Genomic DNA, 15,788 nt, shown 5'->3' with positions numbered 1-15,788 from the left:
TTCCCACTGGCTTCGTTTGGTGCCAACTGCAGTTTGCATGATCAAGCAGCAAGGCTTCTCTCTGCAGCCCTGATCCTTGACAATAGGCCCCCTTCCTCAGTGTGGGACATTTGAGAACAAAACGTCCATGTTGGTAAAGAAGAAGGTCCCTTCTGAGAAGGGATTGTTCACTCTGTATTTATTAGATCTTGGTGATGTGTTTAGCTGTGGTCCATCTTTCTTTCCCGCAGTTTTGCGATGCCTCGGGATACCAGCGAGAGTCGTTACCAACTATTTCTCAGCCCATGATAACAATGCCAATTTGCAGTTGGACATCTTCCTGGAAGAAGGTGGGAATGTGAACTCCAAACTCACCAAGGATTCAGTGTGGTGAGTTTGATTTACAAGGGCATTTGCTGATATCAAATTGAAGTGACATACATTTACCAGGAGACAGAGGCGGTCTAATGTTTCTTTCTGTTCTATTTTAAGGAGTATTCGATACCATAGGCAGAAATGTCTGATTGTCAGAGATTGTTTTTAGCTAATGAATGAGAAATGTTACTGAACAGGCAGTTTGGGCTTCGTATAATAGAGATCGATCATCCCATTATGACAGCAACCACTGGAAAAGGCCATGGTTTTAGTGGCCAGAGCCTATACTAGTTCTTCTCTACCTTAGTATATGACTATTATGGTGAATGGCAGAGACACAGAAGCCAAGCATTCTCTACTCTAAGAGTAAGATAGACAACGTTTACTAAGCACTTACTGTGTACCAGTCTCTGTGTGAGCATGATCTCATCTAAGCTTTTTAAGTTTTATCAGGTGGGTGCTTATTAATATTCCATTTACAGATGAGGAAACTGAGGCACACAGAGGTTAAAATAATTTTCTCAAGGTCATACATCTGGTAAGCTCAGAATAAAACCCAAGAGCATTTGACCCTAAACCACAACCTTTTTTTTTTTTTGGCCTTTGCCATATAGGATTGCTCTTTGAATGTAAAGATGTGGTTCTCCCGATCTGTGACCTCATCTTTCATTCAGAGATAGAAGTGGAAATAAAACTGAAATTATCACCAGATACCAACCACACAGTTTTTTCACTGCCCTGAACAGCTATATCACAAGCTGGCTGCAGGGAGTTTAGGATTCCAAAGAAATTTCTTTTTTCCATTGGGACCCACTCAGTCCAAAACAATATTCTAAAAAGAAGGGGAAGAAAATCCCAAGAGTCCAAATGTAACGGATATTTACAAAGGTCTGTATGGGAGGGAAATTGCCAGGCGTTGAACTCAGTGGAATTTAGCTCAGTGGAGCCAAAAATGTGTCTCCTAGAGTGGTTCTTTAGAAGCAGTAAAGCTAAAACACTGTCGGTTGTAAAAGCATCCAGACGGGGATGGTAGGAACTTATAAGCTCATTTTAAGAGAAATTAAAAGTTAGAAGTGTCTTAACTCCCCCGTATTACAGGAATGGAGCACACTTGTAGGAGCAGTATTAACTCACCAGTGCCGGTAAACGTTCATTTGAGAATGTGGAGAGCAGGAAATCGCTGAACTAGTCGCAAAGCACTACTGTGAATAAAAAACACTGCAGTTCATCTGAAGGGAATGAGCTGAGCAATGACAAGCTAGCAGCAGCTATAGCCAAGACCCCTGTAAACTGAACGGCACGTGGAAGCACCATTTAAGCCCTTGGAATTACAGCACAGCAGCCCTGCATGTATATGGAATGACAAAAACAGACCCAAATAGCCACCCCCTAAGCCTGCTGTGACAGTCAAAAATGGCAAAATAAGAATTATTTGGCATCCTGCACTGCTCACCTCTTCCTTACACACCCCTCCGCCCCGCACACACTCACTCACTCAATGCCCTTGAAGCCAACTGCCGCTCAAAATTATTCCTCCCGATTCCTTGATCCAAAGGCCTCCCACCATAAATCCCCACGGGCACCCCAGCAAATAACCTCATGAGGCTGCCCCTCACTAAATTGACACAAAAGTGTGAAGCTGATAGACCTTGTTCTCGGTAACCCTTTCCTCTCTCAGCTCTCTGCTCCGAATTCCTTTCCCTGTTTCTATCACCCTTGTTTCTTCATTGTCTTCCCCAAATATCCCATCACCCTGGGACCATGTTCCCGGTCTGGGGCCCTCCTCCTCCTCCTCCACAGCCAGACCACTGCCCCAGGCTTCTCGTCTTACCTTTGCTTGGCTCACAGAGGGTGGCTGACGGTCTGACTAACTGAATGACTGATGTTACCCTAACTTGGGACACGCCAGACCGTGGAGCAAAGGCATTAAAGGGCTCCGTTGGGTCTGGGTCATGCACCAAGCAGCTGTGTGACCTTGGGCAAGACACAACCTCTCTGTGCCTCTCTTTCGTCCTCTAAAGTGGAGATGACAGAATTTCCAAGCATAACAGGTGCCTAATGACTATTAGCTGCTGTTATTGTGTTCATTACTAGTCACACAGCTGGAATTTCTTGGAGGCAATATGTTGCCATCAACCTAAGCACCTTGAAGCAGTCAGAAGAAGAGGGGTGCCCGGTGTCCTAAGATGACTGTGCTATTTCTGTCACTTTGGGGCATTTTAAAAACAAAAGCAGAAACTTTGCCTCCTCAGTGCAAACACCAGTGAACCCTAGAAGTTACAGAGGTTCCAGAAAACCAAAAGTATTTCTAAGCCCCTCCCTGACTGAGGAGGCTGGTGGTGGCTGTCCCTGGACACGTCCACCAGTTTATGGTCACCACAGCCAGCCCCCCACATCAAGCTCTGGCTTGGGCAGTCACTGGCTGTGTGACCTTGAGAAAATGGCTTTACCTCTCTGAGCTTCCTCATCAGTAGAATGAGGGTAAACTTAGTAGTTACCAATTAAGTGGCAATTTAACGAGGCAATTTAAAGTACTTGCCACAGTGCTAGGTCCAGGGGGAGTGCTCAGCTGCCACCTGCTGATGAGATTAGTAGTGACCACTGGTAAGAAATGGGGGCTACCTGAGCTGCAGGGTTGGCGAGCAGGGGTGGGGCTGGGGGCAGAAGGCTGACAGAGGCTGAGGCGGGGCAGGGAGGGTTCGGTCGGCATCAGCTGACCACCAAGAGGCCAGTGCAGCATGGCTGGCAACACGTGGCCCGACAAATTTCCTAGCAGGGGCCTGAGGAGCCACCGGCCTCACCCAAGCCCCCCAGCCTCACTTGCCTCCGCAGGCTCCACTCAGACAAACCCTTGGCTGTACGTGGCCCTTGCCCCCCTCTTTCTAAAGGAAGCCACAGGAATGATTTCCTTGTTCTCTCTCCTGTGTCTCCACCATCTCTTTGACACTGAGGTCCTGATGGTACAGGATGTGGTAAATTAATTTGTCCGGTTGGGTCTTGGTGACCCACGGCATCCTCTTTTCCACGGCTCAGCTGAGTCCCATGTCCCCAAAGCAGAAATAAGGCAGCACGAGGGTTCAGAGGGAGAGCTCAAGGATGTATGCGAAGGTGTGTTGTGCTCAGTGGGATCCAGAGCCAAGAGGGGTGAAGTCTGGATTTCACCCCGCGCTCTCACCCTTTCCCTTCACCACCGCAGACCACCCAGCACTGACTGCTTACGGGCCTGCTTCCTGGTCTGCCACCTTAGGTCCCTGCATGTGTATTTCCTCTCCCAGACAGCCTCACCTTGCCAGGGGCAGCAATTTTGCCCAGAGTGGACATGCTGTTGATGCCAACAGAGGGAAGGGTGGGCTTCTTAGCGATTCAGGAGAGGGGGGCACCGAGGAACCTTAGAAGGGCACAGCTGGGCAGAGGAATTGGACCTCGGGTTCCCAACTGAAATTCCAGGAGGGCCAATGCAAGGTAACATATCCTGGAGGGAGCAATTTAAGCCTCCTGTCCCCAGCGTGCTGATGGGTTTGGAATTATGTGTAACCTCTGGGGGATGGCATCCATGAATCACCGTGGACAGTTTAATGAAGATGCATGTGCAATGTCCGGCTGCAATCTAAACAGTGAATAGGGATACGGGGCTCACAATGGGCAGGAGTAAAGTGACCCTTTATCCACCTCCTGAAAGAACTCAGCTTGGTCACCTCATCATACGCCAGTCACAGTGGAAATGGAAACAATTTTAAAAGAAAGGGATGGTGGTGCTTATTAGGGTCATGAAAGGTATTTCAGTAAAAGGCTCCTCTCCTAAATGAAAGTGTTATCCTGTGTCCTACAGCTGGAGAGGATGTAGCCAGATTTGATGATTCTGGGTGAAAGATCTGTGCCCACCTCTTGAATTCCCTCCACCAGTATGCAACCCCCATGGGAGAAGCCTTGTCTGATGTATTTTACTTTTGTTTTGCCAACAGGGTGCAAGGCAAAGAGCAAGGACTTGATAAATGGAATTGGTTGGAAAAAATTTTAAATGCTCATTTAACAGATAAATCTCATTTAGTTCATTCAACAAACACTATTATACACTAATACTTCCAAATACCAGATGCTAAGGATTCAGAAGGAAATTAACTAGGTCTGCCCTTGAGGAGCTCCATCCAATGTGCATGAGTGAAACAACCACATACAGTACACTCTATAAAAATATGAGGTGGGCTATAAGGTGAGCCAGGAGTCACGGAGACGAGGGGAAGGGGCTTCCGTCCTCAACCCTGGGGAGCAGGGGGAAGGCTGTTCACATGGTCAGCGGCCGTAGGCTCAAAGCCGTTATCCCCCTGCAATCTTCTGGCTGTGCTGTTCACAGATGGAATGCCCAGGAAATGATCTTGGCCCACAGATAAAACTCAAGGGGTATAAGTCTGAGGGGCTGAGATGAGACAACCAGAGGTCAGTCTGTTTCAAGGACCAGGCAGGAAGGAATGGAATTTCATGCAGAGTTATCCCATGTTATTATGACTACAGTTGTTGAATATTGAAACTCACTCTCTCAAGATCCAGCCCCTTGCCACTCCTTCTTGTACGACCTCAAGAACATCTGCCTCTTTGTCATCTTCCTGAAAGGGCTAATGTCCCCAAGGCTGTGCATTCACAAGAGGCAGATGGAGTCAATACTGTTCGGGGATGGGGATGGGGATGGGGATGGGGATGGGGATGGGGATGGGGATGGGGATGGGGATGGGGATGGGGATGGGGATGGGTCACTCTTACCATCTGTCACCACCTCTCCCGCTTGCCTACCCTCTGGGCGCTGTCCAATCCCAGGTTCTGCCTCCTTTAAGACAAACCCACCCCTCACTCTTAGTTTTAGAGGGTCCGACAGTCAACAGTGTTCCAGAGTCCCTCTTGGCGCCAACAGATTCCTAGACCCTGACTCCTTCTCGCCCCTCTTCTAGGCCTCTCCTTCACGTGCCCCTTTCCATCCTACTCACATTCCCAGAGGAAGGTCTGCATCTCCGGACGGTGGAGTTCCAAGTGGGGTGGGTAGACGCATGCGCTGCTCGTGCCCTCAGGATGTGAAGAGAAGGGGCTGTGCACCTGTGTGCACCCCAAGGCCCATAAGCTGACCCTTCTGCTTCTCAGAGGCCGGCTGCTTGGCCAATCGGCCAATGTAGAAAATTGCCTAACTCAGAGTTTTAAGCATCTCATATGATATTAAAGATAATTGGAAAGATGATGAATGCTAAAACAATTAACAAGAGTCTTTCTTTCCTTTCTTGCCTTTTCATTTCAAATTAAGTAGGTTTGATTAAACTGGCTTTCTCAATGTAATGTTTTAAAATAATTGTGAACTAGCAAATTTGTATTTGTCAGTTTCAGCTCAAAGTTGGGACAATCTAAGAAATAGTCAGTGATCCAAGTGGAAAGAAATTACAGTTTTATTTTGTTTTTCCTTAGGATCTCATGGAAAAACACCAAATCAAGTCAAACTATTCTTAACAATTTCTTTCCCTTCCTCTCTCTCCATGGCTCACGGCAATATGATTAGCTCTGCCACTGATTAGCTGAGTGACTTTGGGCAAGTTGCTTGATTTCTCTGAGCCTTAATTTTCTCATATGGCTTTGGATTTAATGAGGTATAGGGTCACCTTCGGCTCCAAAATTATTATTTTTTAGATAAATGTCACTGTTCTTCCAGCCAGGCCTTTCCTCCCACAGTTAGCGGGTTCTGTCATGTGCTGAGTGAAGATCTGCTTTTGCCTTCACAGGATCAGGCTGTGATCCACTCACCCACATGTAGGTGCTGCTTCCCAAACTGTCTGCACGTCAGCTCTCCAGGAAGAAAAGACACAGAAATCAAACAAGCCACAGAAAATTGCTGTAACTCTTTGGCTGGCCTCAATGCACCTGATTCTTTAAAAAAAAAAAAAAAATCCCAACTTCCTTCAGTACTTTTTGGAAAGAGTACATTTGTTATTGTTTTGTTGTGTTTTTCACTCCAAATGCAGAAAACTCTGCTGCAATGGGTAGCATTGAATCTATAAACAAAGCTCTTTCAAAGCAACTTTTATAGCAGAAGTTAAGCAGCTTTCACACCTGGGAGCCAGCCCTGGGTTTAACATAGTCCCACCAATCCTAATTCTAATTGCAGTCTGCACACTTGGCATGCTGGTTTGCACATCATAGGTGCATTTTTGAAATTCAGACTCATCCACTTTGTACATTGTTTTTAGATGCTCAGTATGTTCCAAGTAGTTGAACTTTCATATTGTTATATTACCCTAACTTTTAATCATGGTATATGAAAAGAAGAATTATCCAAAAATGAATTCCAAGTAAAAAAAAAAATAGAAGAAATATTCTGAATATAGGCCAAACTGTTTAAGATGCTTACGAGTTTGTAAAATTATCCTGTGATGTATGCAAGTTACCAATTCTGAACAGCTACCGAAGATATTTCTTTTCAAATAAATTATCTAGTTAACCACATTACTGTCAGCCAAATAGTTTTTGAGAAAATCACCTGGAGCTAGATCACGAGAGCTGTCATTGGAGAACTAAGAATATATGCCGTGAATCCGCACCAGAGTCTTGAAGGAAGGATTGAAAAAGTTATTTGCCACCTCCAAGAATCAAAATAGCTCATGCTTATGGAATACTTTCTTTGTGCCAGGCCCTAAGCTAAGTGGGTGACATGTATTAATTTATTTAATCCTTTTAACAACCTGTTAAGGTACTACTATTATTGGCCTCACTTATAAGTGAAGAAACTGAGGTACAGTAACTTAACCATGGTCACCAGCCTTCTAGTTTCCATGGCTTCTGATAGGAAGTCATTTTTAATTCTATTGATAATCCCTTGTACATAACAAATCACTTTTTTTGTGTGCTGTCTTCAAGATTGTCCCTTTATCTTCAGCTTTGGACAGTTTGACTATGAGGATTTTAGGTGTATATCCTTTGAGTTTATCCTCTTTGGATCTTTTAACTTCTAGGATGTGTATATTAATATCTGTCATCAAATTTGGAAAGTTTTCAGCTAATATTTTTTCAAATATTCTTTCTGATTCTTTTTCTCTTTCCCTTCCTTCAGGGAGGTTCATTATGAGTATGTCCCACATGCCTTGGGACTCTGTTCATTTTTCTTCATATTTTTCTTCTGTTATTCAGATTAGATCATTTCAGTTGACTTATCTTCAAGTTCACTGGTTCTTTATTCTTTCTACCTGATAAAATCTGCTTTTGAGACCCTCTAGTGAATTTTTTGAAATTTTTATTCCAGTTATTTTACTTTTCAGCTCCAGAATTTCTGTTTGATTCCTTTCCATAATTTCTGTCTCTTCATTGATATTCTCTATTTAGTTAGACATTGCTGCCATGGTTCCCTTTAGTTCTTTGAATATGTTTATAATGGCTGAATTAAAATCTTTGTCTGGTAAGCCCAATGTCTCGGCTTCCTTAGTGACAGTTTCTCTTGACTGGTTCTTTTTTTCACTGTGTATGGGCCATACTTCTCTGTTTCTTTGTGTCTTGTAATTTTTGTTAAAACCTGGACATTTTAATAATATAATGTGTTAACTGCAAACAGGATATCCTGATCTCTAGAGTTTGTTGTTGATGTTTTGTTGTTGTTGTTGCTCTTGTTTGTTTGTTTAGTGACTTTCCTGGACTAATTCTGTAAGGTCTGTATTCATCATGCATGGCCACTGAAGTCTCTGCTGGGTAAACTCAGTGGACAGCTAATTGTCTTCAGTGTTCCAGCAGGAAGTACACAATTCTGCTGTAGCCTTCACTTCCTGCTTGCACAGAGTCTGAAGTTCAGCCAGAGATGAGAGTTTAGGACCTTGTTGGGGCTTTCCTGGGCATGCTTACAGACCTGCACATCTGTGTGGCCGTCTAGACTCTCAGGAGTATGTCAGAAGTGTTCAAAGTCCCCTAAGGAAATTTCAGTCCCTCCTGTTAAATTTTTTGGGACAGCCTTTTATTATCCCCAGTTGGTATCACTTCTTCAGGTACCTATAATGTTAAACAGTTGCTTCTAATTGGTTTTGAAAAACATCCTATAGATAGGGCTATTTGCACATAGTAAGCTCTGAATCAGATCAAATAAAAATAAGCCCTGGGAACAGAACTTTTCAGAGGGCTGCCAGACAGGTTAACAGTGACAATTCTTTTATTGAAGTTTAGGGAGTTCCAAGCCCATTTTCTCCTCTTTGTTGTTTGCTAGGCTGCAAGTTTTTATGGCTACCATAGTTGTAAGGTTGTTCATTTTCAAGACTACCACGGAGCTAGGGAGAGAGGGGTGGAAATAAGGCAAATTAAAATGCCACAAAGCTCATAGTTCTGAGATTCTTTTGTTCTTGTTGAGTAAATCCTCCTTATATTGTTGCAAATTTTTGGTTCATTTCCAGAGTTCTGGAAAAGTTGGTTTTGATCATGTTTGTTAGTATCCTCATTATTTTTATGAAGGAGCAGATTTTTGGAGGCCCTTACTCTGCCATTCTGGGAGCATTTCTCCAGAACACACTTTTAACCACCCTACAAGTGGTTCCAAATTGGGGGCCTACCACACCCCTTGAGGGTTTTACATTTTGTAGGAATAGTTTGGTATCTAATATCATCTTCCTGACATATATCTGAAATATATATTATTTTATGTATTTTTATTTCTTCATTTCTTCTATACATTATAGGGCATTATATTACCTTTTAGAAATTGTGTATAGAAATCTGTGGACTTCATTTCAGTATAATATAGGGGTGTTACAAAATATTTGTTTTAAAACTAGGAAGGGACATTAATTTTTGAAGGTTGAAAATCACTGCACTAGACTCTTCTCCCATTCCTTTCATTTATCTACCCTAGTCCTGCGGCTACAATATCTCCAAAGAGTGCCTGCAGTTCCTATTCTACTCGAGTTCCACTTAAGAGTGAACAAAGAGGGAATTTGGGAGGTAAATAAAATCAGAGGTCATTACAAATACCTCTCAGGAAATTAGAATGAAAAAGAAAGTGGGAGCCATCTAATAAACCACATAGAAAGTACTAAGGCATTTTTCATAACAAGAAAAATGTCATGTTTTGGTTAATCATAAATTCTGCTTAAGAGAGTCATCATATATACTGATCAAAAGTTACCAGTTTTCAAATAATTAAAAGCTAATAAAATATGTACCACCTAAGCTATACTGAATGCAATTTAATTTCTTTTGATGATTAATAAGACCTCTAGAAAAATGTCATATAAATAAGAGCTTTTAGAGGAGTATACTCATAAACAGCTTTATAATGCAAAGCAGTAATTTTGGTACCTACTAAGATTGTTGGCTGTATTTTTTAAAACTCCTTTCAATAATTATGGATAAGCTTGGCCAGAATTTATTATAGAAAGCTTTTTATACCTTAGAGTCATTCTCAAAATCCAATCTTTTCTTAATTTTCAGCAGGAATATCAATTGATAATTTGCTATGCAAGAGAGAGAGGAAAAGGGGTTCAGGGTGCTATTTTCAAAGTAAATCCAGCAAGGGGAACTCAGCAGAATTACAGAAGGCCTTCTGCTAAGTAGTGGTGTCAAATGTGGCTCATATGGATGGGTGTCATCTACTTCCTGAACATTTTGAAGGTTCCATTTTGGTCTCTCACACATGCCATCTTCAGCCCCTTAACTGGGTCTTTCGTGCTACATCAGACTGTGCTTAAACGGTGACTTCTTTTTTTTTTTTAATAAATTTATTTATTTTATTTATTTATTTTTGGCTGCGTTGGGTCTTCGTTGCTGCGCGTGGGCTTTCTCTAGTTGCGGCGAGCAGGGGCTACTCTTCGTTGTGGTGCGCGGGCTTCTCATTGCGGTGGCTTCTCTTGTTGCGGAGCATGGGCTGTAGGCACACGGGCTTCAGTAGTTGTGGCACGTGGGCTCAGTAGTTGTGGCTCGCAGCCTCTAGAGCGCAGGCTCAGTAGTTGTGGCGCGTGGGCTTAGTTGCTCCGCGGCATGCAGGATCCTCCCGGACCAGGGCTCGAACCCGTGTCCCCTGCCTTGGCAGGCGGATTCTTAACCACTGCGCCACTAGGGAAGCCCTAAACGGTGACTTCTTTTTTTTTTTTTTTTTTTTTTTTTAAACATCTTTATTGAAGTATAATTGCTTTACAATGGTGTGCTAGCTTCTGCTTTACAACAAAGTGAATCAGTTACACATATACATATGTTGCCATATCTCTTCCCTCTTGCATCTCCCTCCCTCCCACCCTCCCTATCCCACCCCTCTAGGTGGTCACAAAGCACCGAGCTGATCTCCCTGTGCTATGCGGCTGCTTCCCACTAGTTATCTATTTTACATTTGGTAGTGTATATATGTCCATGACACTCTCTCACCCTGTTACATCTCACCCCTCCCCCTCCCCATATCCTCAAGTCCATTCTCTAGTAGGTCTGTGTCTTTATTCCCATCTTGCCACTAGGTTCTTCATGACCTCTTTTTTTTTTTTTTTTTTTCCCTTAGATTCCATATATATGTGTTAGCATACTGTATTTGTTTTTCTCTTTCTGACTTACTTCACTCTGTATGACAGACTCTAACTCCATCCACCTCATTACAAACACCTCCATTTCATTTCTTTTTATGGCTGAGTAATATTCCATTGTATATATGTGCCACATCTTCTTTATCCATTCATCCAATGATGGACACCTAGGTTGCTTCCATGTCCTGGCTATTGTAAACAGAGCTGCAATGAATATTTTGGTACATGACTCTTTCTGAATTATGGTTTTCTCAGGGTATATGCCCAGTAGTGGGATTGCTGGGTCATATGGTAGTTCTATTTTTAGTTTTTTAAGGAACCTCCATACTGTTCTCCATAGTGGCTGTATCAATTTACATTCCCACCAACAGTGCAAGAGTGTTCCCTTTTCTCCACACCCTCTCCAGCATTTATTGTTTCTAGATTTTTTGATGATGGCCATTCTGACCGGTGTGAGATGATACCTCATTGTAGTTTTGATTTGCATTTCTCTAATGATTAATGATTAAACGGTGACTTCTTAATGAGCATCATAGGATCCCTTCCCTGCATATAATAAGCAAAAACAAACACCTTCATTACTTTCTCTTTTTTCTTGATGGGTGATTGGTTCCTACAGGGGGCACTGGCTTGGTCTCCGCCTGATTGGACATTTTGGCCTTCGGTGGAGAAGACCCCAGAGGAACTCCAAATGCCCCTTCCTGGTTTCAGCACTCCAACAATGAACAGCTGCATTCTGAACTAGCGTCGTTCTCCCAGCTCCCAGCTCCATAAAAGATCCCTCCAGAATACTTCCCTTCCTCTGAATAATTCCTTTCCGTTGTCTTGTTTCATTCCCTTTCCCAACTGACAAGGTTTTTCTTGGTCTAAACTTTTATTTCCACTTTGGAATGTCTTACTAGGCAAGCCTCAGAGCCCACCAACTTGTCTCTACTTCTTTCCCACCCGCCCCCACCCCCCTTCGTTACTGGAGTGACCAGAGTTTAACAAGTCCAGGGCATGCTGTCATTTTTGTCACCAGTATCATTGCCTGTGTCAAGAGTATAACAACAGGGCCAGAGAGGTAGGGCTGTGCCCATCTGCGACAAACACAAATAGTTTGCAAGGTAGACCAGGGCCTTTCTTCTACCCCCTGCCATTTGTAAAATAAAAGAATTCAAAGTCTTGGTTTACACTTGAAGTTGGTCCAAGACGTCTCTGGGCCGGCTTTCTCTCAATCTTATTTGTGCTCTCCCTTGAGCCCTAATAAAGCTGCAGAAACAAAATTACAGTCCCACGTCTCTTTCTTCCCTTTTAGGGAAGAAAACCTTTCTGCACAGATTGCAGATGAGATGACCCTGTGGAATGTTTAAGCAGTTAGCCGAGTTAAAGGCAGTAAAGGACTCCTTGCTTAAATTATCCACTCTATTTTCTTTGAACATACAGCACACAGAGCCCCGAAGCCCATCCTGGTCTCAGCTGTGTTTTCTGTCCATTCTGCACCCCCCCATGGGCACTTGTCACTCTGGATGTGACCTTAGCCAGTTGTTAGAACTGTGCTCTTGCTTCTTTAATAAAAAAGAGTCCTCTTAATCGTTGTTTTTTGGGGGGAGTGAAGGGGACTAGTATATATTTATTATAAAAATTTCAAACATTGCAGAAAAAAGTATAAAAATAAGAGTCATCCACTTTCTAGCTACTCAGAACATTGACAACATTTTGCTAAGCATTCTTTAATGGGTCCCTTTGCATATTGTATTCATTTTTTTATTGCTGCATAACAAATTTCCAAAACCTTGGCAGCTTAAAACAACACAAACTTATTATCCAACAGTCTCTGTAGGCGAAGGGTTTGGGCCCAGGCTAACTGGGTCTTCTGCTTAGGGTCTCAAATGATGGCAATCAAAGTGTTAGCCTGGATTGTGGTCCCCTCTGATGCTCAGGGCTCTCTTCTGAGCTCATTCAGGTTCTTGGAAAAATTCAGTTCCTTGCAGCTGTAGAACTCATAGAAGCTTCCATCTGCTTCGAGGCCAGCAGGAGAATGTCTTTGCTGCTTCAAATCTCTAGCTTGCTATGTCCCAGACCTCCCAGATTTAAAGGCTCACGTGATTAGGTCAGGCCCACATGATAATCTCCTTTTTTAATGAACTCAAAATCAACAGCTTACTTACCTTAATTACGTCTGCAAAATCCTCTTTGCCATGTAAAAATGTAATCACAGGAGCAACATCCCATCCTATTCATAGACTTCACCCACATTCAAAGGGAGGGATTTATACAAGTGTGACGATCATTTAATGTTCTGCCTTCCACACATATATACATACACAGTGCTGTTCTGTAGCGTGATTTTTCAAAATTGATATGCCATGGTTATTTTTCCTACCTAATAGATACAGATCTGATTTTTATGGCTGAATAGTATTCTATTTTGTGATTTAAAACAGTTAATCACGTATTGGACAGTTTCTGATTTTCCTTCTTAAAAGCTATGCAAGGATGAACATTCTCACATTCTTGTCTTTGCATGTGCGTAATTCTAAGGAAAGGAGTTTACCAAATCAAAGGATAAACGAAACCAATGCTGCGATGTCCCTTCCAGGGTCCTCCAGCAGTGCATGGTGCTGCTTTGCTAGTGAGGCTCTGCTTTTGGTGAAGATTCTCTGCGTCTTTTGCTCCGATACTGCCAAATTACTACATCCTTGAAAGGAGTTCTAGCAATCACTAGCTGCCACTGCAGGAAACATGCAGGAAGTAACATAAAGTAAAGATGTGATGTTCACTTGTCACCTCCATCCTCTCCCCAAAGAAGTTATTTTCAATTTGATTAAATAACTTTCGACGAGATGGGGGCTTTATTTTAATTTCTACCCTGCTTCTTTAGAAAGAGGCAACAAGGATACTAGATCACATTGAAGGTTGATAATCTTTTTAACTTTAAAAGGGCACTGCATATTTTGATGGTATGGTGGGAAGTCGGGCTTCAAATGAAGGCTCTGAGAAAATACAAAACCATGAATCTTAAAAACAAACACACAAAGATTTAATTATGCCTGCCTTGCTAGGAGATATCCTTGCCTTTCAAGCAACCAATACTTCGTGAGCACCTCCTATGGGCCGGTTCTAGTGCTGGGAATGTGATGGTGAACAGGCAGGCAGAGCTCCCAAAATGAACACACACACTTGGCAAGAGCACGATGAAACTGAAAGATACATTTATCTAGATACAGATCTAGGTTAAAAAGCTTCAAAATAAAAAAAAAACTTTCCAAGAAGCATATATATTTTCCCAGCCTGGATAGTAGGCAAACGGAATTCAGCAATGTCTGTAAATGTTAGCCCCTTTCGTAGGGGAGCTTGAGATGTAAAAGGCAGGCGTGTATACCCAGAAATACTGAACATCCAGCCCAAAGGGGACCCTCGTGGCATGGGTGGCCCAGGACACATTTTCCCTGGCCATTCTTGAGCAGAGAGAATGGCATGACGGAAAAAGCCCCATTTCTTCAGAGGGTGCAACCTCTCCCTCTGCTTGTGGCAATCTGGGAGCCCAGCTACTGGCCTTCCACCCGCTGACTAAGGCCCAACCCCTCCAGAGCATAAGTTCTGTTCACTTCACCCACTGCTACAAGTTCCTGACCCTCTTATTAAACTCTTCCACCCCAGACACACAAATAAGGTCTCAGCCTTAGGTGAAAGTGAAAGAGACTGTGAGTAGCTAATTATTCAATAGATAGCGTAGTCAGAGAGAAGAAACCTTTCCCCATCTCCTGGTCATTTGAAAAGGAATAAAATCCTCAAAGCAATGTCTTTACCTGAGATCTGAAATGCAAAGCTTATTTATCTTGTTCAAGGCTAACCTGGCCCAGGATACTTGAATTTAAATAAGGAGGTTCTGGGGCCTATTACCCTAGGGCGGTGCTGGTGAAAGCCAGGGTTGCTAAACATCGCAGGCTGGGTAGGAAGCGTGACTGTGGCCATTTGGGATTGCAAATGTCTCACTGCTATTCTTTCTGGATCTCTCTGCCTGATGGTACAATGTTTACCGTTCTTAAGGGGGGCTAGCATTGATTATTACCTGATCACCGTGACCTTCCTTCCAGCTTCAGAGCAAAGAGAGAGGCTCTCAGGTGGGAGCCAGCCTCATGCCCCTGCCCCGACACCTCACACCTTGACCCTGACCTACCTCTGCAGCCCCGTCCCCTGCAGACAATGCCTCACTCCCCACACTTGTCCATGGCACTGCTCTCCATCTCATCCTCCTGCATCCTTGGTATTTGAGCCTCTTTTTATTCCATCTCTCCCTTTATTCTATCTGTATCTCACTCCCTCTCCACTGGTTCTTCCTCCATAGACATGACAGTCTCTCCTAACGTAAAGATAATCAAAACAATCTTCCCGCATTGCATTAGTTTCTAGCCACTGCCCTATCGTCTCTTCTTGCGTTCACAACCTAGGTCACCCTTGGGGGAGAAATCCACTCCGCATTTCTCCCCTCCTGTTCCCTCTGCATCTGGCGTTTGCACTCACCACTCTCCTCCATCAGCAATAAAGACGCCAGTGGCTTCCTACGTCAAATTCCGAATGTTACGTGTGTATATAAAAATGCCTCTTGGGTTTCATCCTTTGAGTTTCTCACGGGCACTCGAGTTCATCATGTCCCAAATGAACATGTCACCCACCCAACACAAACCTTCTCTTCTTCCTTCATTCAGTCTTGGTGAATGGAACCATCACACTCCCTGGAAACTCAAAAGCTTCCTCAACACTCACAGTTCCCTTCTGGCAGCTCCTCTCCTTCTCCACAGTGATGAGGGGAAACTCAGCTCAGTCTCTGGTCCTCACCCAGCTTCCACAAATACAGATCTGCGAATTTAACTGGCCCAAGGATAAAGCCCAAATATTTAACTTGGGATAAAAGGATCTCACAATCTCATCCTCACTAACAACATA

At 43.3% G+C, this 15,788-nt stretch overlaps 1 protein-coding gene across 2 annotated transcripts in view; it reads left to right on the top strand.

Annotated features, from left to right (window-relative positions):
- F13A1 (coagulation factor XIII A chain) overlaps positions 1-15,788 on the top strand; it is a 144,397-nt gene that overhangs the window by 83,894 nt on the left and 44,715 nt on the right. For both annotated transcript variants that reach the window (XM_061194794.1, XM_061194793.1), the window contains one exon: positions 231-369. In XM_061194794.1, coding sequence (XP_061050777.1) covers positions 231-369 — 139 coding nt within the window. The remainder of the gene's footprint in view (positions 1-230; positions 370-15,788) is intronic.

This window comes from Eubalaena glacialis, chromosome 7, assembly GCF_028564815.1.
Source record: "Eubalaena glacialis isolate mEubGla1 chromosome 7, mEubGla1.1.hap2.+ XY, whole genome shotgun sequence".
Lineage (NCBI taxonomy): Eukaryota > Metazoa > Chordata > Mammalia > Artiodactyla > Balaenidae > Eubalaena > Eubalaena glacialis.
The sequence above is the reverse complement of the archived record's forward strand: the minus strand, read 5'-3'. Positions and strand labels throughout refer to the sequence as shown.